The sequence below is a fragment of the Rhinolophus sinicus genome, linkage group LG06, assembly GCF_036562045.2.
Source record: "Rhinolophus sinicus isolate RSC01 linkage group LG06, ASM3656204v1, whole genome shotgun sequence".
Taxonomy (NCBI): domain Eukaryota; kingdom Metazoa; phylum Chordata; class Mammalia; order Chiroptera; family Rhinolophidae; genus Rhinolophus; species Rhinolophus sinicus.
In genome coordinates, this window is record NC_133756.1 from 153,733,564 (window position 1) to 153,755,972 (window position 22,409).

Here is a 22,409-nt window from a genome sequence, read left to right on the forward strand (position 1 = left end):
AAAAGCTAATGAAGAAAGCTGACAAGAAAGCAGAGGAGAATATGATATGTGATCTGGCAGTAAAACAAAGTTTCTGAGGTCTGAAGGTAGAGAATCACATTGCAGGGAAGGAATGGCAGGTTCTGTCTGCAGATGACGAAGGGAACCTCACCTGCAACACTCAACTCAGCTTCGGTAGAGGAAAATAGTACAGACGGGTGAGCCCGTTAACAAAACAGACGTGGAGGTGGAAGGATAGAGCTGAGGAGAAAGAAACAACAGATGACAGGGTTAGAGACCACGAAGAAAGATTGTGAGATGTATGTAACATGTAGCAGGCGATGAGATATAATAGAAATATTGCAACATTCGAAAGAGGAACATTCTTTGTCTAGAAATTATTCTCTGTAAGGCTAGTGATGTTTCCCCAGAGAAACCGTGAAAACACGATTACTCTGGATTTCAAGTGAAATTAGGCAAGCTCCTGGAAGTTCTGTTATCGAGAGAGCGCTATTTAGAGGCTTTGTAGGAATGAGACAAATGAGAGATTTCTGGTAAGTGCTGTTTTAAAAAGAAACTTTATTGCAAAAATTTAGCATACAGTAATAACATTGCAGACTATTTGGAAGACAGAGAAAGAAAGAAATTATAAGCCAACAGCCCTCATACAATTAGTAAATGTAATTATCTTAAATTGTTAATCATTTTCCTTATGCAAACCTACTTTGATGCAGTTAAAATTATAATGTACGTGCAATTTTGTTTCCTGCTTTTGTATAGTGTGTGAAAAACATTTTCTACATTGCTACACTGTCTTTTTATAAGTGTAAATTTCTACCATGCTATAAAAGGTATGTATGTAATAATCTTCTCCTAGTGCTCTGCACATTGATTTTCCCATGCTTTTTTCTATTGGTATGGAGTAAACAACCTTATAGGAGAGATGTTTCTTTACACTTAAAATTGCAAGAGGTAAGCAGATGTGAATGAATCATCTTGCATCTCCACTGATACTCAGCGAAGAAGGAGCTGATATGCAATTGGGAGTTTACCATAGCATGCCAAGCCTTGAGCAATGCGTTTTGAAGTTCGAAGTCTTGAAAAAGGAGTTTGAAACATTTTTAACTCTGGCAGGGGGCCTAACTGAATTATAAACAGAGATCCAATGGAAAGCAGTTTACTTTCAGGAAGCAGCGTGAAAGAACTAAGTCCTCGACTTAGCCTTTTTTGGGGAGAATTTGCTTGGAGATCATCCTTCCTGGAAACACTCTCCTATCCCCTTAGCATCGGCCCAGGGTGGGACAAGTGCTTTAAGAAGATTCTTGCTGGGGTTTGATGACAGAAGAGCACTTGGTGCAGTAGCCAAGGAAGGAAAATTCAGCATTGCTTATACTTATCACTGCAGAAGCTTTGCACAGCTCTCGGGCCCATAAGACTGTCTCATGAGTTTTCTCTTCAAAATGCAGTAAAATAGGATCTCACTGATGTCATGGTCTGAAAACTACTTCTGCTACTGAGGATAGGAAAAAATCAGGCAGAAAAAAATCTTGGTATGAAATGCCAGTGCTTAAGGCATTAGAGTGAACCGATAAGCTTCTGATGGAGTTGTTTTGCTGTTGCAGAAATTATGAACCTCGTTCTTCACCACAGTGACAACTCAGTTTTCACAAATTGGTCCACCTATCCCTAGAGAGTGACTGAAGGTAGATTAGTTCTTGTTGGATTTCTTCCTAAATTTGGGATTTTTTTATTTTTTTTATTTTTAGAAGCCAAAGATCTTGGATATTCAACTTCTAATTTAGCCAGTACTGGGAATGAGAAGATAAAGAGAATTTGAGCACCCCCCTGCAGTGTGGCAGATTTCTGTTTTCTATACTGCTTTCACTTATTTCTTCCTGGCCAACAGAGAAGCTACGATCCATTCACCTGATGCATATCTATGGACAGAACCTTATTTGAAATGTACCATCTGTTAAAGCCACACTGTCACATTTCTCCTTGGAAACAGGATCATATTGTTCACTGGCTTTTAACTGTATTAGGTGTGTTGTATGTTTGAACAATACATAACCGCCCAGTAGAGAGTTAGAAGTTCTTAGAAATTCAGCATTAAACTTTTGTGCAGAAGCTTCTTTGTAGCACTGTAAGCAAGAAATCGGTGTGAGGCGACTTTTGTTCAAGTGTTCTGTCTAAAGTACTTCGGAATTCTGCAACGGAGACCGAGCTGACATACTCTGCTGATTTCTCTCATCAAGTTAGCATTGCCACATTCTGTTGCAGATAGGCAATGGAAAGAAATCATTTATGGGCTTTAGGCTTCATCTGAATTTCACAAGGACAGAGGGAACAAATCCAGGGATCATTAGTTCAGGGGACCAAATCATGCCACAGGAACATATCTTTAGAGTTTGGTGACATTTTGCAAAACAAAACTCCAGTCTGCCAATTTTGCCAATTCCTTAGTGGGAAATATGCCACAAAAGTTTTTCTTTTCTTTGCCCTCCTACACAAAATACTTTTTTCCTTCTGCTTATAAAAGCAACAAAAGGTTACTTTAAAACATGATTCTTTCTAAGGTGTTTTGGATCTTTGATCTTATTTATTTTTCAGAAGCTAGTCCATATTCTGTGTTCATATCACCTTGGTTTGGCCAGTTTGTGCTACATAATTGGATGTGATGTGTTCTCATATTTTTCTCCGGTAGATCTGTTTAGGATTTCTTGCAAATAAAGCTCATCTCAAAATAGCAGAAGAAATCCCCAATCCTAATAGAAGAAATCTGCTCTAATGAGCTGTTCTGGTTTTTAGAAAGAAAAAAAGGAGATAAGAGAATGGCCTAAGAAGACTCTAAACTGTGACAGTCAAATTTAATCATGTGGGTCAAGGCTCACAGGCCATTTCCAGTTTGAGTAAGAGCAAGGAGTATCTGGGAAGATACGGAGTGTTGTAGGAGCTTTGAACGTTTGCCTCTTGGCTCATTGAGAATGAGCTGTAATAGTTTAATTGGTCCTTTTGCTCTTTATTACTTTTACATGTGGAATGTGAGTGACTATGTTATAGATCTATTATTATTACATTTATATTTAATTCTATCCTTGGTAGTCCTTGAGTTACTGGCCACTTCACCAAAGTAATTTAAATAAATTCTGGCTTTTTCCGATTCAGTATCCAAAACTAAGATGTTTATGTGGAATTGACACCATAAATGAATTCTTAAAACTTACATCTTTAGTTTTCAGGAGAAAACAAATACTACTTAAATAGAATTCTGTATGACTTTTTCTGAATAAATAGCAATAGCTGTTAAATGAGAAAATGAAATTGTATCAAGAACACACACTAGCTTAACATATTTACAAATGTCTCATTATTAAATCATTAATTTTTAATGATTTAACACAGATCCTGCTGCATTTTCTTGATATATTACTGCAGAGGTAATTAAATATTAAGCTAAAAATGGGAATAATATGGAATTTAATTGTTTTCTTGTTAAAATCAATTTAGGAGATACTTGTACTCAGGCCATTTCATTTTAATAAATTATACCTTTTAAAGATATATATCATTCACAAAGAAATTTTCATTTTGATGTCTCTGGTTCTCTTGTGGCCAGAGGATCCAAAGAGATTTCCTGAACTTCTTATTCATGACAGCTTAAAAAAAAATCATCAGATCCCTATGAATTGGAAAAAAGAATATCTTCATTATGCTACCTTTTGTATAAGAAAGATGGGGAAATAAAAATATATGCAAGTATCTGTTCATGTGAGAAAAAAAGGCACACGTGAAGAATAAACCAGAGACCAATGAATTTCATTAGCTACAGGGCATTGTTGGAAATCGAATGAAAAGATAAAAGGGGGGGCAGGGGAAAGTGACACTTACTTTTGGAACTATATTAATATTTCACATAGGCAAGATATATATATATATATATATATATATATATATATATATATATATATATATATGTAATCAGCGAGAATGAGGGGCCCTAAAATTGAATACATACAGAAATAAGTGAAGCAGACATCTTCACTTATGTACTGAAGGGAACTGGGGAGATTAAGTAACTTCTGAACACAGTATTTGGGCTGTATACCCTCCTCAGGCTGAAAACAAAACTCTAAAGTATTGAACTGTAATTAGGTGAGTCTGCTTTTTCACAGAGGCATGGGTGAGCAATTGCTGTACATTTTAGGAATGAGCAAATAAGTAAAAGTATATTATGGAGAATGAGAGCCAGATTTCTCACAGTGAGAAGAAGAAATTTCAGATATAAAATGGGAAGAATGTACCCTATAACAATGAATTGGAATTGAATCAGTGTAACTCATGGGGTTTAATATATGTAGATAGTGAGATATATAGAAAGTGAATATAAGTGTGTGTGTGTGTGTGTACATGTAGAGTGTGTGTACATATAGAGTGTGTGTATACAGAACTTCATCTGTTTCTTTACTCTGTTTTCTGAGAGTCTAGAAGTAATGACACATTTGGAGAAATAACCACATCCAGCATCTACCTACCTAGATCTTGGTTTCTAAACGCTGTTTTCTACTAAAAGCAACTTGGGCTTCTTGGAGAAATGGCTGGTTTCAGAATGAAATAGGGAAAGAACAAACTGAGCCGGGCACATCTTATTCTATCAAAAAGTAAGGAAGCGATCAAAATTGTGTGGGCATGTCAAAAGGACGTAGTCAGCTTAAAGGGGCTTCCATAGCCAAATCTGGGATAATTTGAATTATAATAAATAATAAAGGATTATAACCTATTGAATAAAGTAAGAATCCATGAGTCCAGAATGATATAAATAAAGAAAGAATGAATGAATAAGAAGGGTAAGCTCTTTCCTATAGAAAGTCAACCTATAAACGTAGATGAAATGATGTAACTAGGCAGAAAAAGCCATTTGGCAACTCCGTCATAATTGTTAATGCTTCTGGTAAGAATTATCAATAGACACCGAAACTAGTAAATGAAAGTTTGAAGACTAACAGTATGTTTCCACTGCCTCCAGATATCTCCCCACAAGATACTTATTAAGTATAACCTAACTGCTTACTCCATAGAACTTACAGTCTAGTATGGAAAATAAGTTCAGTAACTTTAAAATAAGGCAGCAAATTGTGAGTATTGGGGTGGCCAGTTAGCTCAGTTGGTTAGAGCGTGGTGCTGGTAGCACCAAGGATGCCGGTTCAATCCCCGCATGGGCCACTGTGAGCTGCGCCCTCCTTAAAAAAAATTTTTAAAAAAATTTGTGAGTAGGGAGGTGATGTGAATTGGGCCTGAAAAGTGGATCAGGAAAAGATTTCGTGTAAAAACATGGCATTTGATATGGTCCTGAAAGATCAGATAGAACTTCAACAGATGGAGGAAGGAAAAAGATACTTCAGGTTGAAGAGAAACAGTAAAGTTTTGAGCAATATTGCATTTTCTGTTTTTTCCTTATAGCCATCTTATCTAAAAGAATTATCACTGATTATATTAAGATCCTCTATTAACTCTTTAGGTAAAGGGATTATGACCTCTATACTGACCAGCTGCCACCCTAATCAAACAGTTCTAATTATTTTTAATTAAATGTGAATTTTATTGGTATGAGTTGTCTAAAGGCAGTACTGTAAATACAATTATAAATCTTTTTGTATTCAGTATTATATGCTCTTGTCCTATCAATTTGTTTTATAAAATTCCTCTTTTGTAAATTCTTGCGTAAATTTTTACCTATCTGTGCAATGAGACTCAGCCAGATTCTTTAATGCATAAACTCTTCCCTGGTTTTTAAAAAATATATTTTTAAAAAGCTACACGAAGGATATACTTTCTCTAGTGTTAGTTCCTTTGCAGCCTAGACCGTGACCCAGACACCAGCTTTTCTCCCTTGTGGGGTATGAAGTACACGTTGGGACTAATTCTTTGCTGGATAGCTTCATAAATTGAGACTAGAATGTTATCATTTGAGACTTCGTTTGCTAGAAATGTGGCCTACTCCATTTACCCACAACAGCTCATTTGCTTTCTTCTTTTTTTCATTTTTTTTTTTTTTTTTTGCTCAAGACAAGAGTACTGCCACAGACCACATGGTTAGGTTAACACTTTCATTGCTTTAAAAAAAATCTCTCTTCTAACCTAATGCTTTGCCGGGTATTGTCCTCATACTTTCTCATAGCGTCTTAGAAGTAAATTCCTACGCTACTTTTCCATGAGGAAAGAAGAGTGTGTACATCGGTAATAGTAACAGGAAGAGGTTAATTTTATTCTAAGTGATAACACTCTATGTTAAAGACAGATTGATTGCACACTTCCCTCTGAACTTGGTCAGGGAAAAGAAAAACGGAATACATAGCTCCTGACATTTTTTTCCTTTTCAGAGATTCAGATTCCTCCCCCCCGCCCCCCCTAAATGGTCAACAAATGAAAAGTGACATTTGGAATTACCACTGTCCTTCTGTTGCTTGCCATCTTCAGTTGAATGTCTGCTTCTCTGTGAAGATTAACACATTTTCCACTCATGATTTGTCAGGGAATTTAGGATTTTTCTGGAGCCTGAAGTCTGCCTTTGGTAGTGTTGATTACTGGATAATTGCCTATTCTTTGGTGGAATTTCCATTGTTAGGTTAGCCAGGCTCTCCAGCCTTTGTTTCTTTGGCAGAAGAACCCAAAGGCAATGGAGAATATTTTTTCCCCCTTCCCCAGCCCAGCTTAAACAGTGACTCACTTGGGCCCTGGGGCTTTGTTTCGTACTTTCAGTCAGGGGCCACTTTCTACCTTCGGTAGTCTTATTTGCCCTTAGTGTTCTGTTTGGAACCTTTTATGTCCTCTGGCACATGGCTTTTCCTCTGAGGTTATTGTCAGAGACATATGCAACACCGCCGCCAACCTAGAATGGACAATCTAGTTACGACCCATAAGCCATGTTCCTGTAGCAGCTGACATAAGTCAGAGAGAGTACAGAGACAATGTCTTTAAGGAAACATAATTCCAAATATGGTAGAGGGAGAAGTATTCTCCAAAAAGATAGGAATGCCAATGTCATCCAATTAAAGACTGAAAGATTTCCCTCTATCTGAGGTGCTCTAGTGACTGATTAAAATTTCCTCAGTGTGGGTGGGGAACACTCAGAGGAATTGGACTCCGACACTTTTCTGAGGGATATGGTTCTGTGAAGAGATTTCCTTGCAGAAAGACTTGGTCTAATCAGAGTTTCATTGGAGAAAAAATGTTTCCCCCTTTCTGGTAGTGGTTCTATCTGGTCTTGATTTTTCATTCTGATTTCAGCTTTCCATAACTATCCATCTAATGATGGTTTCTTGATTTTTTCTCTTTGCAGTTTTAACAGTGTATGTCAGGGCACCCACATTCTCTTTCGGGAATTCAGCTTCATCCAAGCCACCCCTCACAATAGAGCCTCGTTCTTACGGGCCTTCTGGCGGTGCTTCCGAACAGTGGGCAAAAATGGCGGTAAGTCTTCCCAAATTCTTTTCTTGCCTTCTTTTCTTCCTTCCAAATTCCTATTTTTCTTTTGTTCTTATAAATACTGTTTGAGTGCATGCTAATCAAGGCTCTAGGCACACCTTACTTTTGAGGAGCCATTTGTCTTGTGTCAGGGATACTGCCTCTATTACTACCACCATCCCCATCACCAATGAGCGTAGGAAGAGCCGAACGTAGGAAGAGCCGAGCGTAGGAAGAGCCAAGCGTAGCTCTGAGCACTTTCCATGTAGTAATTCATTGACTCTTCACAGCACCTCTCTGTGGCAGACACTGTAACCCTCATTTTGAAACTGCTGAAACAGAGGATCTGAGGGGTTAAGTAACTTGGCAAGGTTAAACAGTAAATGCTGGGACTGGATTCATACCCAGGCAATCTGACTCCAGAGCCTTCGCTCTTGGCAAATATTAAAATACCATGCAGTAAATTCAAGAAATGATGTGAATACAAAGAAGGAAACTTCTGAGTTGGGGGGGGGAATGAGATGGGAGATACTATTGTTAGAGAAGGGGGAGAGAATGGGTCAGAAGGGTCTCCTGAGAACTGGCTGTTTGATCTAAGTTGGGAAGAAAGAGTAGGAGTTATCCACATGGATAAAGGGGAGAAGGGCATTCTAGGTAGAGCACATGTTGTGGTGTAGAAGCATAAAAGAACCTGGAATATTTAAGAAATTCAGAAGATCAGAATGGCTAGAATGTGAAAGAGGTGAGGGGAGATGGGCCTGTAATGAAATAAAAAAGTCAGGTCCTGAAAGATCGTTTTCTCCATAAAAAAGAAGTTGGATTTTAGACGGAAGAGTGGTGTGATGATATCTGAGTTCTAGTAAGAACATTCAAAAAGCAGTGTGGAAATGGCTTAGAGCAGGGGTGTCCAAACTGTGGCCTGCGATCCATTTTTTATTGGCCCGCAGCAAATTCCAAAAATATATTTAGTTTAGTTAAATAAACCAGGTGAGGCAATACGTACTTCACCTCGAGTGAGTGTCCCAGCTGTTTGTGTATTTTACCGCATATGGCCCTTGGTGAAAAACATTGAAAAAAGTTTGGACACCCCTGGCTTAGAGGGTGAGGCTGGAGGAAGGGAGCACAGTTGGGAGACTTGTATTATTTAAAGTGAGAGGTAACAAGAGCCAAAACTAAGGCAACATGCTTTGGGGATGGAAGGAGTACTTTCAGAAATAGAATCCACAGGATTTGGTGATTCGCTTTGTCATGTAAGGTGAGTGAGAAGACCACTGATGAATTTCGAGGTAAGTGTACAGTTCTGGATCATTATTATATGCACATTGTTCTGAAACCATCCCTACCGTCCATCTCCAGAACTTTTTCATCTTCCCAAACTGAAACTCCGTACCCATTAAACACGAACTGTCCATTCTCTCCTTGCCCCAGCCCCTGGCAACCACTATTCCACTTTCTGTCTGTATGAATTGGACTGTACTGTAGGTATCTCATATTGGTGGAATCACATAATATTTATCCTTTTGTGAATGACTTATTTCACTTAACATAATGTCCTCAAAGTTCATGCATGTGGTGGCAAGTGTCAGAATTTTCCTCCATTTTAAGGCTAAGTAATAATCCATTGTATGTGTATACATTTTTTTATTTATTCATCCGTTGATGGACACTTGGGTTGCTTCCACCTTTTGGCTAATGTGAGTAATATGATATGTTAAGTTTTCGAAAAATTGGTATTTCTTTGGGACACAGTTAAAAAGCTTCAGTAAGCAGAAGGAAATATGGGTCAGGTTCTAGAAATAAAGATTTTGGGAAGTTGAATAAAGTTTATTAGAATAAGTTTTTCATTTTACCTTAAAAATCCTTGGGAAAAGAGCTACGTGCACTGGAAAATGCAAGTCTTTATATTTGCACACTTTCGGTTTGGCATATTCTGATTATATTCTACAGACAATATTAAGAAAAACACTGATTGAAAATGTCTTTATTGAGACTTTATCGTGATGAGATGAAGGGCAAAAGATACCCACTGAGAGCTTCTTTTTCAAAATGGCATTGGATTCTTACCTTCAGAATATTAAAATAGATTAAATTGCTCCAAAATGTTCATATTTAGGATCTCTACATCAAAACCTTTATTCACATCTGTTCGTAGTCCCATCTTCACATTGTGTGTTATTCCAAATTCGTATTGAATACCTTTGAGGCAGTTTCTTTGGTGATCCTAACTTAAAGTAGAGGAAAGCCTAAACTATTTCCTCATTCATTCAACAGGTATTTCTGGTAGACTTACCATGTGCCTGGTACTGGGGGTAGAGTATGTGAACAGGTGTACTCCCTGTTTTTGTTGAATTTATAAGATTTCCTGGTCCTGCTCTAAGGGATGCTACTGCTACTGTAGATATAGCTTCTGAAACATTTTTTTCTAAAACTCCTTCTACCTAGTATCTTATTAGATCATTTCCACTATCCTAAGAAATAGGTAAAGTAGGTATTACTGTGCCCATTTTATAAATAATGAAATTGTACAACTTGTACAATTGCACAGTGGATGAGTAACAAAGTTGGGAATAGAACTCAGATTTGCTAACTTGCTTATGTGCTCTTTCTACTATTTCTATTGCTCCAATCAGATACAGCTTCTGTGACGTGAACTCTAGAGGTCATCCATCTCAGTTACACTATTGTGCAAGAAGTACTGAGTGTACTGAGAATAGTATCATCTCCTTTACAGAATATATATACTAGTGGGCAAAAATCATTGTGGCCCAATTTTTCCCCCCTACTTCCGCCTACACCCTCCTGCCCCCGCCCCGTTTCAAGCTGTTGTTTCTCAGTCTAGTTGTAGGACACAGCTCCCTGGCCCATGCTGGTATTATGAGCCTTGAGCCCACCCCCAGCTGAGGCAGTTGGTCGCCAGTAATCGGTGGGCCGCTCATGGCAGCTCTTGCTGGCTGCTTGTGATGGTGGCTGCCGGCCACTGACGCTGGCCACTGGCCGCTCATGGCAGCACACGGCAGCTCCCACCAAACCTCTGGCTGCTCATGGCAGCCCAGCTCCAGGGAGAGCCGTTTTTCACAATCTTAGCTGTAGAGGGCGCGGCTCCCTGGCTCATGTGGGAATCGAACCGACGACTTTGGCATTAGGAGCACGGTGCTCCAATCACCTGAGCCACCGGGCCAGCCTATAACCCAATTTTAAGTGAACTAACTACCTCAGAAAACTCATTGGTCTCTACATAAACAAAACTGGGAGCTGTGAATGTATGGTGAAGTTTGTACTATTTCATCAGAACCTGTCCTTCCCAACCCAGTCAGTAAAAATGTGTTGAATACTCAACACTATGTTGAAGAATGGTGCATTCAGCTAGAGCTGGTTGCTGTGAAATAGCACATGGACGTAACTATGGAAAACAGTTTTTAAATATCCTTAATTCTTTTCCTGATTTAGAGGTGGGGCCTCTTCAAGAATTTATTTACTATCACAAGGGATCGATATAGCATTTGGACTCTAAGCAGATGTGGGTTTCTTTATCTTTCTTAAAGCCAGTGATTTATCCGGCTGCTGAAAGGGAGCACCTCCAAGTTCTCGCTGTTTCTTCTGTGCCATAAACACAACCTAGATTTTATGCTGGATATTTAGTGCTATGCTTCTTAATCAGACAGCCTCTGATTTCCTAACGACCCAATGTAATATTTGTGTCTAGGTAATCCTAAAATATTTGGTTAAATAGTTTTAATACATTCTCAGTTTCTTCCAGGAAACTTGAGAATATCTTTCAGTCCCAGAATGTGTCAGTCCCCAATTTTAATCCAAAATGAGCAAAAACACTTAGAGGCAAGTTTCCAAGAGAAAGTATTTATTAAGCCCGTTTTTTCATTTATAATGCCAAGTACCAGACTCCCACTGAGTGAAGCTGCTACTCCGTTATCCTCCTGCAGATAACTTCCTTAGAACATCATGTACATATTTTAGCATTATCAAGAGGAAACTAACTCTTTTGGGAGGTAGCAATAGAAGAGCAGAGTTCCAGCATAACATCTAAACGTGAAGCCACCTGTAGAAAACGTAAGGACCTGATCCCTTCTGGCAAGAAACAGTTTATCCAAGTTTTTAGCAAGTACCCGGATGCAGTGTCATTTCTGCATATCTGAGTGTTGAATGGTGCTAATTTTTCTATGTCTGTATTTCAAATAACCTCACAAAGACTATAGTGAACCTCTTGCTATTGAGGCAGCTTTAGACCTGGAAGCAAAAAGAGCTATTCAAATGCAGTAAGCTTTTAGAACTCAGCTTCTCACTTTGGTATTTCTTTGAATGTAGGAAGATTAATCTGAATTTTCCAAGTCTGGCAAAGACTTGGAAATTCCCTTGAAGTAAATCTTCACTTCTGTTTAGGGATATTGGCTCAAAAGAGCTTTTTTCTACAGTTTATTTGCACAGTTCATTGGAATTTAATTTTGAGCTTTGTGCTTTTACCAATGAAGATAGATAGATAGATAGATAGATAGATAGATAGATAGATAGATAGATAGATAAAATACTTCCTCATCTTCCCATGAAGAAGTACTTACTAAGGAAATTGTCCTTCCATAAGCAACTAGAAAATCAAAGTATCTGAAAATAACTGCTTCAGACATTGGACAACAGTCAGTTCAGGACTGTGGTTCCTGAGAGCGAGTTGCCAAGCGACAGTACAGGAAAGATTGTCAAAGAGCCGGGCAGTGTTTGACTGTTGAGGAGTTGAGTTGAGGAGGCAAAGAATGGGGCTTAGGGAGACCAAGGTGGCCAGAATTTGCATGGCAGAACACCAGGGACAAAGGAGTTGCTTGGTGAGCTCTGGAGAGCTCCAAGTGGATATTTGAGTCTTTGGTTACAAACTCGGCACATGTGTGGGTTGGAAAAAGAACCACCAGGAAACAGAAGGCCAGCAATTCCTGGAGTATACATGGGGCTAGGAGTAGTTCACACCTCCAACAGCCAGAGTGGCGAAACCTCAAAATACACAGGGCACTGGCATTGGATAGAGTTCTCGGCAGCTTAAAAGCAAAAAGGATTAAACCGATCTGCATGTAACGTAACTGTATGCACAAACAAAATTAATACTCCTGAAAGGAATTCAATAAAATCCAGCACTCAACAACATCAAATTCACAGTCTGGCATCCAATTAAAAATTACCAGACATTAAAAGAAGCAGGAAGATATGACCCATATTCAGGAGAAAAATCAATCAATGGAAACACAGACCCAGAAATGACACAGATGATAGAATTAGGACCTCTAAACAGTTATTTAAATCATATAAATACGATCAAATATGTGAAGGAAAATACGAATCTGATTAGGAGATAAATGGAAGAGATTAAAAAGATCCAAATGGAATTTCTAAACACAAAAAATACAATATCGAATGAAAATAATGGTAAAATAGGCACTAACATTTAAGTGCTTCCTATGTAGATTATCTGATTTTTCTTCACAACAATCCTGTGTGGTAGGTGATTACTTTTATTATCTTCTTTGTATAGAAAATGAAACTGAGATTTAGAAGTTAAATATCTTGTTCTAGGTCACACCTCTAATAAGTGAAAAAGCCAATGCCAGTGAAGCCAGAAAGCTGACTAGAGAGAGTATTGTTTTCTTAATGCGTGCTCCATCAGATGGTGTATGAGATGCTTGAAATACAAATGAGTAAATGGCAAGCCTTGTCTTTAGGGAGCTCACGTTCCAGGAGAAGGAACAGAGTAGTCTAGAAATAGTTTCCGTAGAGTATAAGGGATTATGAGAGCCGTGTATAAGATTCAGTGATACTAGGACAAGGCAGGGAATCGTTCCTGCAGAAGCTGGGGAAGGCTGTAAAGTTGCAAAGACAGTTGGGATGGATCTTGGAGTAGTCAAAGCTGTTAAACAAAGAAGGAGTACATTCTAAAAAGAAAAAACAAGATTCTTGAAAGTATGATGACATGAAACAACATGGTTCCTTTGGGAAACGCTAAGTTCGTGTGGCTGGTGCTTCCTTAGCACATAAGAAGGAAACGTCACAGTCAGTCCGTAGAAACATGCCAATTTGTGTGTTATTTTCACATGTGACACTGGCAAAAGTATGGAAAATAGAATGGAAAGCAGGTGGTAAGACTGAAGACAAAGACCAGTTAGGAGCCCATTACAGTAGAACAGGAAGTGGCATAGAGTGAAGAGCTATTTAAGGAGCTGGTTTGACAGGACCTGCTCATTGATTGGGTGTGAGGTGTGGGAGATGAGTCAAGAATGAAGCCAGAATCTCAAGTATTGCCAGTTTCATCCCTCCCTCTCTTTTTTCCTTTCGTTTTTTTCTCTCCCTCTTTCACCTTTTATGTTTTACTCTGAATTCACTGTGATTTTGTCTCCATAGTCTATTTATTCATTCAACAGACTTGTGTGTATCAGTTGCTAGTGATAAAGCAGTGAGTGGAAGAGACAGAAATTCCTGCTCTCATGGAGTTGTGGTCTAATCATCTGAGATTGGGAAAAAAAAATCCCTGCTTTTATAAAAGGAGCTCACATAGTACAAATCTGTGGGTCTCTATGATCATATGATAAAAACTTACTTTTTCTGAAAATACCTAATGTTATAGTGGGTGAAGTGATCTCAAGGGAAAAATGAAGACAATGTAGGCTGAAATAAAGCTTTTGGTCTGATTTCTCTGTGTCACTGCCTCAAACTTCCACTTGATTTTGCTTGTCACTGGTCGTGATCCTCACCAGTAAGAACCATTGTGTGAGGATTAACAGTGCTTACTTCAGGAGTGGGAAGGTTGTCTTGTTTAAAATATTAAAGCGTATTTGTTACTTTTGTCTTTTTTGAACAAACAAAAATCCTTTCATGTAATTTCTTCACTCCAATGGTTCCCTCTGGCCAGTCCTCTTCACCTGCTCCCACCAGTGCTTCACGGCTCCTCGTTTTCCCCACAAGCCTTCTGTGGCCTGTAAACATTTCTTCAGCCTCAAATTCCTGTTTCCTAGCTCCCATTTCACTTATTCTCAGTTTCTAATTTTCTCTTCTTTTTTTTTTTTTCATTTTTACTTCCTTCATCAGGATCTTTTCTCCAGGGAGAGCATTGATTTTTGACGTCCCCTTAAATTTTTCACCTCACTGCTTTCAGTAACTTTAATCTTTCCCTCTATTTTATTTTCCCTTTTTTCTATTTCAGTTATTTGGGACTGTCATACATGTCACACAAGCATTCGTGGAATGCTTTAGTCACCACCTCCTGCCCCACCCAACCCTCCTCATGCTCCATGCATAACACCCTTAGGTTGCCACCCTCTCTTTATCCTTTTAGGTCTTAGTTTAAAGGTCAACTCCTTAAAGAAGCCTTCTCTGTGACTCCCTTCCTCATCTGAATTAGATCCCTTCATTATTCTTTTTCAAATTGTCCTGTAATTTTTAGTCATATCTTTTATTACAGTTTCTGGCTAAATATGTTTTGGATGACTCTTTACTTAATATCCATCTCCCTTATTAAATTGTAAGCTTTATGAGGGCAAGAACCTTGTTTGTTATGCCAAATAACTATATTCCTAGCACCTAACATACATAAATGATTTCTTTTGTCATTTAATATGAAGGCTCATCATTTCCCAATCTCTGTGCAAATGATAATTTGTTGAATGGATTATAGTATCGTCTCTTTTATTAGAAGGTAGGGTCAGTTTTGAAAATCTGCTTTATACTAACTTTTCAAATTGTATAGGAACCCTGATTTAAAATAATAATAGCTACGACTTATTGACCACCTACTATGTGCAAGGCACTTGCATGTTTGAACTTCATGTTCAAAGTGCCCCACAAAAAACTGGCCTGTTCAAAGCTATACTATATTAAATGACACCTAAGTAAAATAGTTAGTACCCACTAGTGCTTCCAAACAAGGATTAGAAAGATTTAGATCATGATCCATATGCTAACTTTACATTGGGGAGGATCTGACTAGTAGTAACTCCTTTCCTTCTTTTGTATTCTCGGTCTAGCCTTTGTGCTATGAAAGAGATCACAAGCCATTGGTTAGCTGACTACATGTGCCTTGGCCCATAAATATGTTTTCTTTGGCTTGCAGTATTAAAAATATTTTTTTTCAATTAGGTGCCAACATTTAACATAAAAATCTCAACTCAGCTTCACTTAAAGAATGGAAAAATCCTCCCAGTACCATGCCCACATTCCAACAGGGAGACAGTTCGCCAGGGCAGAGGTGCAGCTGCTGCCTTCAGACCGGGCATGTGGCCTCAGATTTACCACCATCCCCAGCTGCTCTGCTTCCTCTGCTTACGTTTCCTGCCTGGCCTCTGGAGGCATCTGAGTTTGCTACCATGGCGAGAACTTCTTGGTCCATTTATAATCACTTGAAAGGTAGAGTTACACTTTTGATTCAGAATGAGGAGTCAGGAGCTTGTTTCTCAACTAGATTCTCTTTCTCTTTTCGCCTTGTTATTGTGATGTCTCAAAAATTTTTAGAAATATACGGTGATAGGAGGAGAACTGACTCTGGGTGGTGAACATACAATGTGATATATAGATGATGTATTACAGAATTGTACACTTGAAACCTATGTAACTTTATTAACTGTTGTCACCCCCAATAAACTTTAATTAAATTAATTAATTAATTAATTAAATTTTTAGAATTACAGGGGACCTTAGAAGTCGTTGCGTCTTCAAACTAGGTCTAGGGATTTTTTAATATACATATATTTCTCTTTATTGTGGTACAATATGCATAACATAAAATTGACCATCCTAACCACTTTTTAAATTGAGAAATCTTTTTTTGGTGGTAAAATGTAAATAACTTAAAATTTACCATTTTAACCATTTTTAAGTGTACAATTCAGTGGCATTAACTACATTCACATTGTTGTGCAACCATCACTACCATCCACCTCCCTAACTTTTTTCTTCCCAAACTTAAACATTTTACTCATTAAAAAATATCGCCCCATTTCTCCCTCCTCTATCCCCTGATAACCAATGTTTTACTTTCCATCTCTATGTATGTGACTATTTTAAGTGCCTCATAACTGAAATCATACAGTATTTATCCTTTTGTGTATGACTTACTTCACTAAGCAGGCTGTTTTCACAGTTTGTCCTTGTTGTTGAATTTCATTCCTTTCTATGGCTGAATAATATTCCATTGTGTGTATTTATCATGTTTTGTTTATCCATTCATCTGTCAATAGACACTTTAGTTGTTTCTACCTTTTAGCTATTGTGAATAACACTGCTATGAACATGGGTGTACATATATCTGTTTAAGTTCCTGTCTTTGATTCTTGTGTATATGCTTAAGGAGTGAAATTTCTGGATCATATAATTCTGTTTAATTTTTCAAGAAACTGCCATACTGTTTTCCACAGTGGCTGCACCATTTTACATTTTCACCAGCAATTCACAAGGGTTCCGATTTCTCCAGATCCTCACCAACACTTGCTATTCCCTGCTGTTTTGATAATTAATAGGCATCCAAATGGGTGTGAAGTGGTATCTCATTGTGGTTTTGATTTGCATTTCCTTGGTCACTACTGATGTTGAACATCTTTTCATGTGCTTATTGGCCATTTGTATATCTTCTTTGGAGAAATATCTATTCAGGTCCTTTGCCCATTTTTGAATTATATTGTTTATTTTTTGTTGTTGTTTGAGTTGGAGTTCTTTATATATTCTCGATATGAATCTCTTATTATATATATATGATTTGCAAATATTTTCTCTCATTCTGTAGGTTGTCTTCTTGCCTTTTTGATAGTATCCTTTGATGCTATTAATCCTTTGGTCTTAATTTTGATGAAGTCCAATTTATCTTTTTTTTTTCTTTTCTTCTCTGTGCTTTTGGTGTCACTTGTATGTATATTATCATTGCCAAATCCAGTATCATGGAGACATTGGATTGTTTTCATCTGAGTTTCATAGTTTTAGGCCCTAAGTTTAGGTCTTTGATCCACTTTGAGTTAATTTTCGTATAAAGTGTAAGGTGAGGGTCCAACTTCCTTCTTTTGCATGTGGATATCCAGTTTTCCCAGAATCATTTGTTGAAAAGACTTGTTGAGTAGTTCTTTCCCCAATGAATGGCACCCTTGGCACCTTTGTTGAAAATCAATTGAGCATACACGTGAGGGTTTATTTCTGGGCTCTCCGTTCTGTTCCAGTGGGCTGTAGGTCTGTCTTTATGCCACTACCATACTGTTTAATTACTGTGGCTTTGTATTAAGTTTCAAAGTTGAGAAGTTTGAGTCCTCCAACTTTCTTCTTCTTTTTCAAGATTGTCCTATTTGGGGCCCCTTGCAATTCCTTATAAATTTGAGGATTGGCTGTTCCATTTCTGTGAAAAAGGCTGTGAGAATTTGGATAAAGATTGTGTTGAATATGCAGATTGCTTTGGCTAGTACTGACATCTTAACAATGATAAATCTTCCTATCCATGCACATAGGATGTCTTTCCATTTATTTAGATCTTCTTTAATTTCATTCAGCAGTGTTTTGTAGTTTTTAGTGTGTGAGTCTTTCACCTCCTTGGTTAGATTTATTCCCTATTTTATGGCCAAAGTATTTTATTGAAAATATTATTGTAAATGGAACTGTTTTTCTTAGTTTCCTTTTCACAGTTTTCATTTCTAGTTTATAGGAAAGTAATCGATTTTTATACATTGATTTTGTTTCTTGTATCTTTACAGAATTCATTTATTTGCTGTAACAGTTTGTGTGTGTGTGTGTGTGTGTGTGTGTGTGTGTGTGTAATTTTTAGGGTTTTCTACATAGAGGATCATGTCATACCTTCTCCTTTCCAATTTGGATGCCTTTTATTTCTTTTTCTTGCCTAATTTCTATACTATGTTAAATAGAACTGGCAAAAGCAGGCATTCTTGTCTTATTCCTGATGTTGGGGAAAATCTTTCCAGTGTTTGACTTTAAGATAAAAGTGTACCAAGAAAATTGTTATTCATACAGATAACTAGCTGCAAATATTAATAAATTTTTAACATCTTCACATACAGTAATATTTTTTAGTTATAATTATATTGATTCAAATACTCAAAAAATGAGCAATAGTAAATTTTTGTGTCAAAGCTGAGTTACTGACATATCTGTCACAGTTCTAATTGATGAATAATCACTTTCGAGAAATCAATGAATGATTTTCTCAGCTAGTTTAAAAACTTTATATTTTGAAGAAACATAAGTGTACCTTATAACATCATATATGAGTTGTTCAATGGTGTTATTTCTTAAAAAGATCAGATACCTCAGAGGCTGATATGGATTGAATTGTGTCTCCCAAAATTCATATGTTGAAACCCTAGCCCCCAATGTGACTGTATTTGGAGGAGGCCTATAGGGATGTAATTAAGTTTAAATGAGGTCATAAGGGTGGGGTGCTGATCCAATAGGATTAGTGTCCTTATAAGAGACACCAGACAGCCTGCCCTTCTCTCCACCATATGAGGACACAGTGAGAAGGCAGCCATCCTTTTACAAATAGTTTCAGCACAGAAAAATTAATTTTGTTTTGCATGTTGAGTCCAAATCCTGTTTTGATTCATCACTAACATTTTCTCTGAGCTGTCTGTGGCAGTGTTGTAAGCCTAAATTGAGCTATTCAGTTTGTTTAAAATATCATTAAGAGTTCCAAGTTAATAAACCTATATTTAATGGATTTACTTAAGGTAGAAATATTAGTAATTTCTTATTTTATTTGACTGTTGTTCTGACAACTGCCTTATGTCAGCCAGAAAACTTGAGTATAAAAAAGAATCAATTCTGATGTCACTGCTGATATCTCTGCAAATAACTCTGAAAGGTCTGCAGTTTAAAAGCCTCCTCTTGATATCAACAGTCTGTGTCAATTTGTGTAACATTATCCAATGGTGTTTTGAAAAACGCTTGCACAATTTGAACCGCTCGTGTTTATCACCACAACACCCGATGACATTTTAAGACCTTGCCTTTTCCATGATCCATTACTCCATACATTTTTTCCTGCCGTTGCTTTTCCAACCCCAGTACAATTGTTACTACTTGATTTGTTAGTATCTTAACACTTAAAGACTTCTATTTTATAATTATCAAGCATTTTCTAAAGTAATAACTCTGGTTCCATAACCACATCAAACAGAAACAAGTGAAAGAAGAGTTTGATAACATCTGTACTCTCACCCAGCAGCATTTAAAGATTTTGTGTAATCTCAGCCTTTATGCCAATATAGTCCTGGATTAAAAAGAAAAGAGAAAGACTGAGCAGATAAAAAGCTCCCTAATCAGTGACACATTTACCATTTCAAATATATATATTTGTGGAGCAGGAGAAACTCCACAATGAATTAACCTGAGAGCACAAGTTGATAGTGTCACTATATTAAAATTTATTATGTAACGTATGAGTATTTCAGTGTGCATTTTCTTACAGATTTTAAGTAAAAGTATGTTTTTAATAAGAAAAGTATTAAAAGTATACATTTCTAGGGGGGTGGGAGATGAGGGTAAGGGGGATCGAATATATGGTGATGGAAGGAGAACTGACTCTGGGTGATGAACACACAATGGGATTTATAGATGATGTAATACAGAATTGTACACCTGAAATCTATGTAATTTTACTAACAATTGTCACCCCAATAAATTTAATAAAATAAAAATTAAAAAAAAAAAAGTATACATTTCTAGAGCGTTACAAATGCCTGTGAAAAATTCTAGACTTCTGTTTGAAAACTACTGATGTACTTCAACCCTTCCCCTTTGTCTAGATACTATATAAAACGGAGGCCCCAGGTCGCCCAGCTAGTTGGTAAATTCACGTCTTTTGACTCTCAGTCAAGTGCTCTTGCCATTAGATTCAGGTGTTCTTGCCCTGATGCTAAATGAACATGAATATATTTTATGTCATTTAATCTCTGAGATCAGTGTATAATTTCCCAGTCTAAATGTAATCAAAGTAGTTAAGGCAGAAGAATGTATTGTAATTGTGTATGATTTTACGTCTTCTTTTGTTGTTTTACAGATGGAAGAAAGGTAGCTACAGTTCTTTAATTTTTTTTCAAACTCTTTAAGTTTCATTTTACCAGTCTTCAAGAGAAAAAATAAAGTTATTCCATCTTTTATTTAAAGTTTTAAAATCATGATTATTACTGAGAGGAGTATAGTACTTGGTTTACTGCATAGTTCATGCTTTGAACGACATAATAAGCAGAATTTGGAAGTTCTTAGAAAATACAACCAAGGGATTCTTTGGGGGTTTTTTTGAGATTTTTTATTAAAATATAGCTAACATACAATATTATATTAGTTTCAAGTATACACCATAGTTACTTAACATTTATATACCTAAAGAAGTGATCACCGTAAGTACAGCAACCATCTGACACTGTACCACGCTCTCATAATATTATTGACTGTATTCCCCATGCTGTACATTACATCCCCGTGTTTTGTTTATTTTATACCTGGAAATTTGAATCTCTTATTCTCCTTCACTTTCCCCCTTCTTTTTAAATTTTTCAATTACAGTTGACACTCATTATTTTATATTAATTTCAGGTGTACAGCATAATGGTTATACATTTATATAATTTAAGGAGTGATACCCTGACTAGTACCCATTTGGCACTATGCATAGTTAGTGCCATATTATTGACTATGTTTCCTATGCTTCATTTTACCTCCCCATGACTATTTTGTAACTACCAATTTGTACTTCTTAATACCTTCACTTTTTTCACCCTGGCCCCCAAACTCTCTCCCATCTATCACCCCAATAAATCTAATACCCATCTGACACCATACATAGTTAATATATTGACGATATTCCTTATGCTATACCCTACCGTGTTTCCCCGAAAATAAGACCTAGCCGGACAATCAGCTCTAAAGAGTCTTTTGGAGCAAAAATTAATATAAGACCCCGGTATATTATATCATATCATATTATAGACCCAGTCTTGTATTATAGTAAAATAAGACCGGGTCTTATATTAATTTTTGTTCCAAAAGACACATTAGAGCTGATTGTCCAGCTAGGTCTTATTTTCAGGAAAACACGGTACATCCCCATGACTACTGTGTAACAACCAATTTGTCCATAATCCCTTCCCCATTTTGCACCCACACCCTTAACCCCCTCCCGTCTGGCAACCATCAAAATGTTCTCTGTGTCTATGAGTTTGTTTCTGTTTTGTTTGTTGGTTTATTTTGTTCTTTAGATTCCACATATAAGCAAAATCACATTGCATCTGTCTTTCTCTGTCTGACATACTCCACTCAGCACAATACCTTCCAGCTCCATCCATGTCACTGCAGATGGCAAGAATCCATTCCCTTCCATGGCCAAACATTATTCTATTGTATATACGTGTCATATGTACTATCTACTCTTTATCTATTCATCCATAGACAGACACCAAGGCTGCCTCCACATCTTGGCCATTGTAAATAATGCTGCAATGAATAGGTCCCCTTGATGCAGCATTTTTGGTTTCTTTGGATAAATATCCAGAAGTGGGATTACTGGGTCCTTCTTTGTCTCTTGTTATAGTCTTTGTTTTAAAGTATATTTTGTCTGGTATAAGTATTGCTACCCCAGCTTTTTCGTGTGTGTGAGTGTCTTTTAATTCCATTTTCATGAAATACCTTTTTGCATTCCTTTATTTTCAGTCTGTGTGTGTCTTTCTATCTGAAGTGAATCTCTTTGTAGGCAGCATATGTAAGGGTCTTGTTTTCTTATCCATTCAGCCACTCTATGTTTTGATTGGAGCATTTAAATCCATTTACATTTTAAGGTAATTATTGATAGATATTTTGTTATTGCCATTTTATTTTTCATATTATTTGCTGATTTATTTTTCTGTCTTAAATCCCTCTAACATTCCTTGTAATGCTGGTTTGGTGGTGATGAACTCCTTTAGCTTTTTCTTGTCTGGGAAGCTCTTTATCTGTCCTTCAAT

The 22,409-nt window shown here is 37.1% G+C and overlaps 1 protein-coding gene across 2 annotated transcripts in view; it reads left to right on the forward strand.

Annotated features, from left to right (window-relative positions):
- The window catches only part of CSTPP1 (centriolar satellite-associated tubulin polyglutamylase complex regulator 1), a 155,784-nt gene that overhangs the window by 54,255 nt on the left and 79,120 nt on the right, over positions 1 to 22,409 (forward strand). For both annotated transcript variants that reach the window (XM_019743595.2, XM_019743594.2), the window contains exon 3: positions 7,316 to 7,446. In XM_019743595.2, coding sequence (XP_019599154.2) covers positions 7,316 to 7,446 — 131 coding nt within the window. The remainder of the gene's footprint in view (positions 1 to 7,315; positions 7,447 to 22,409) is intronic.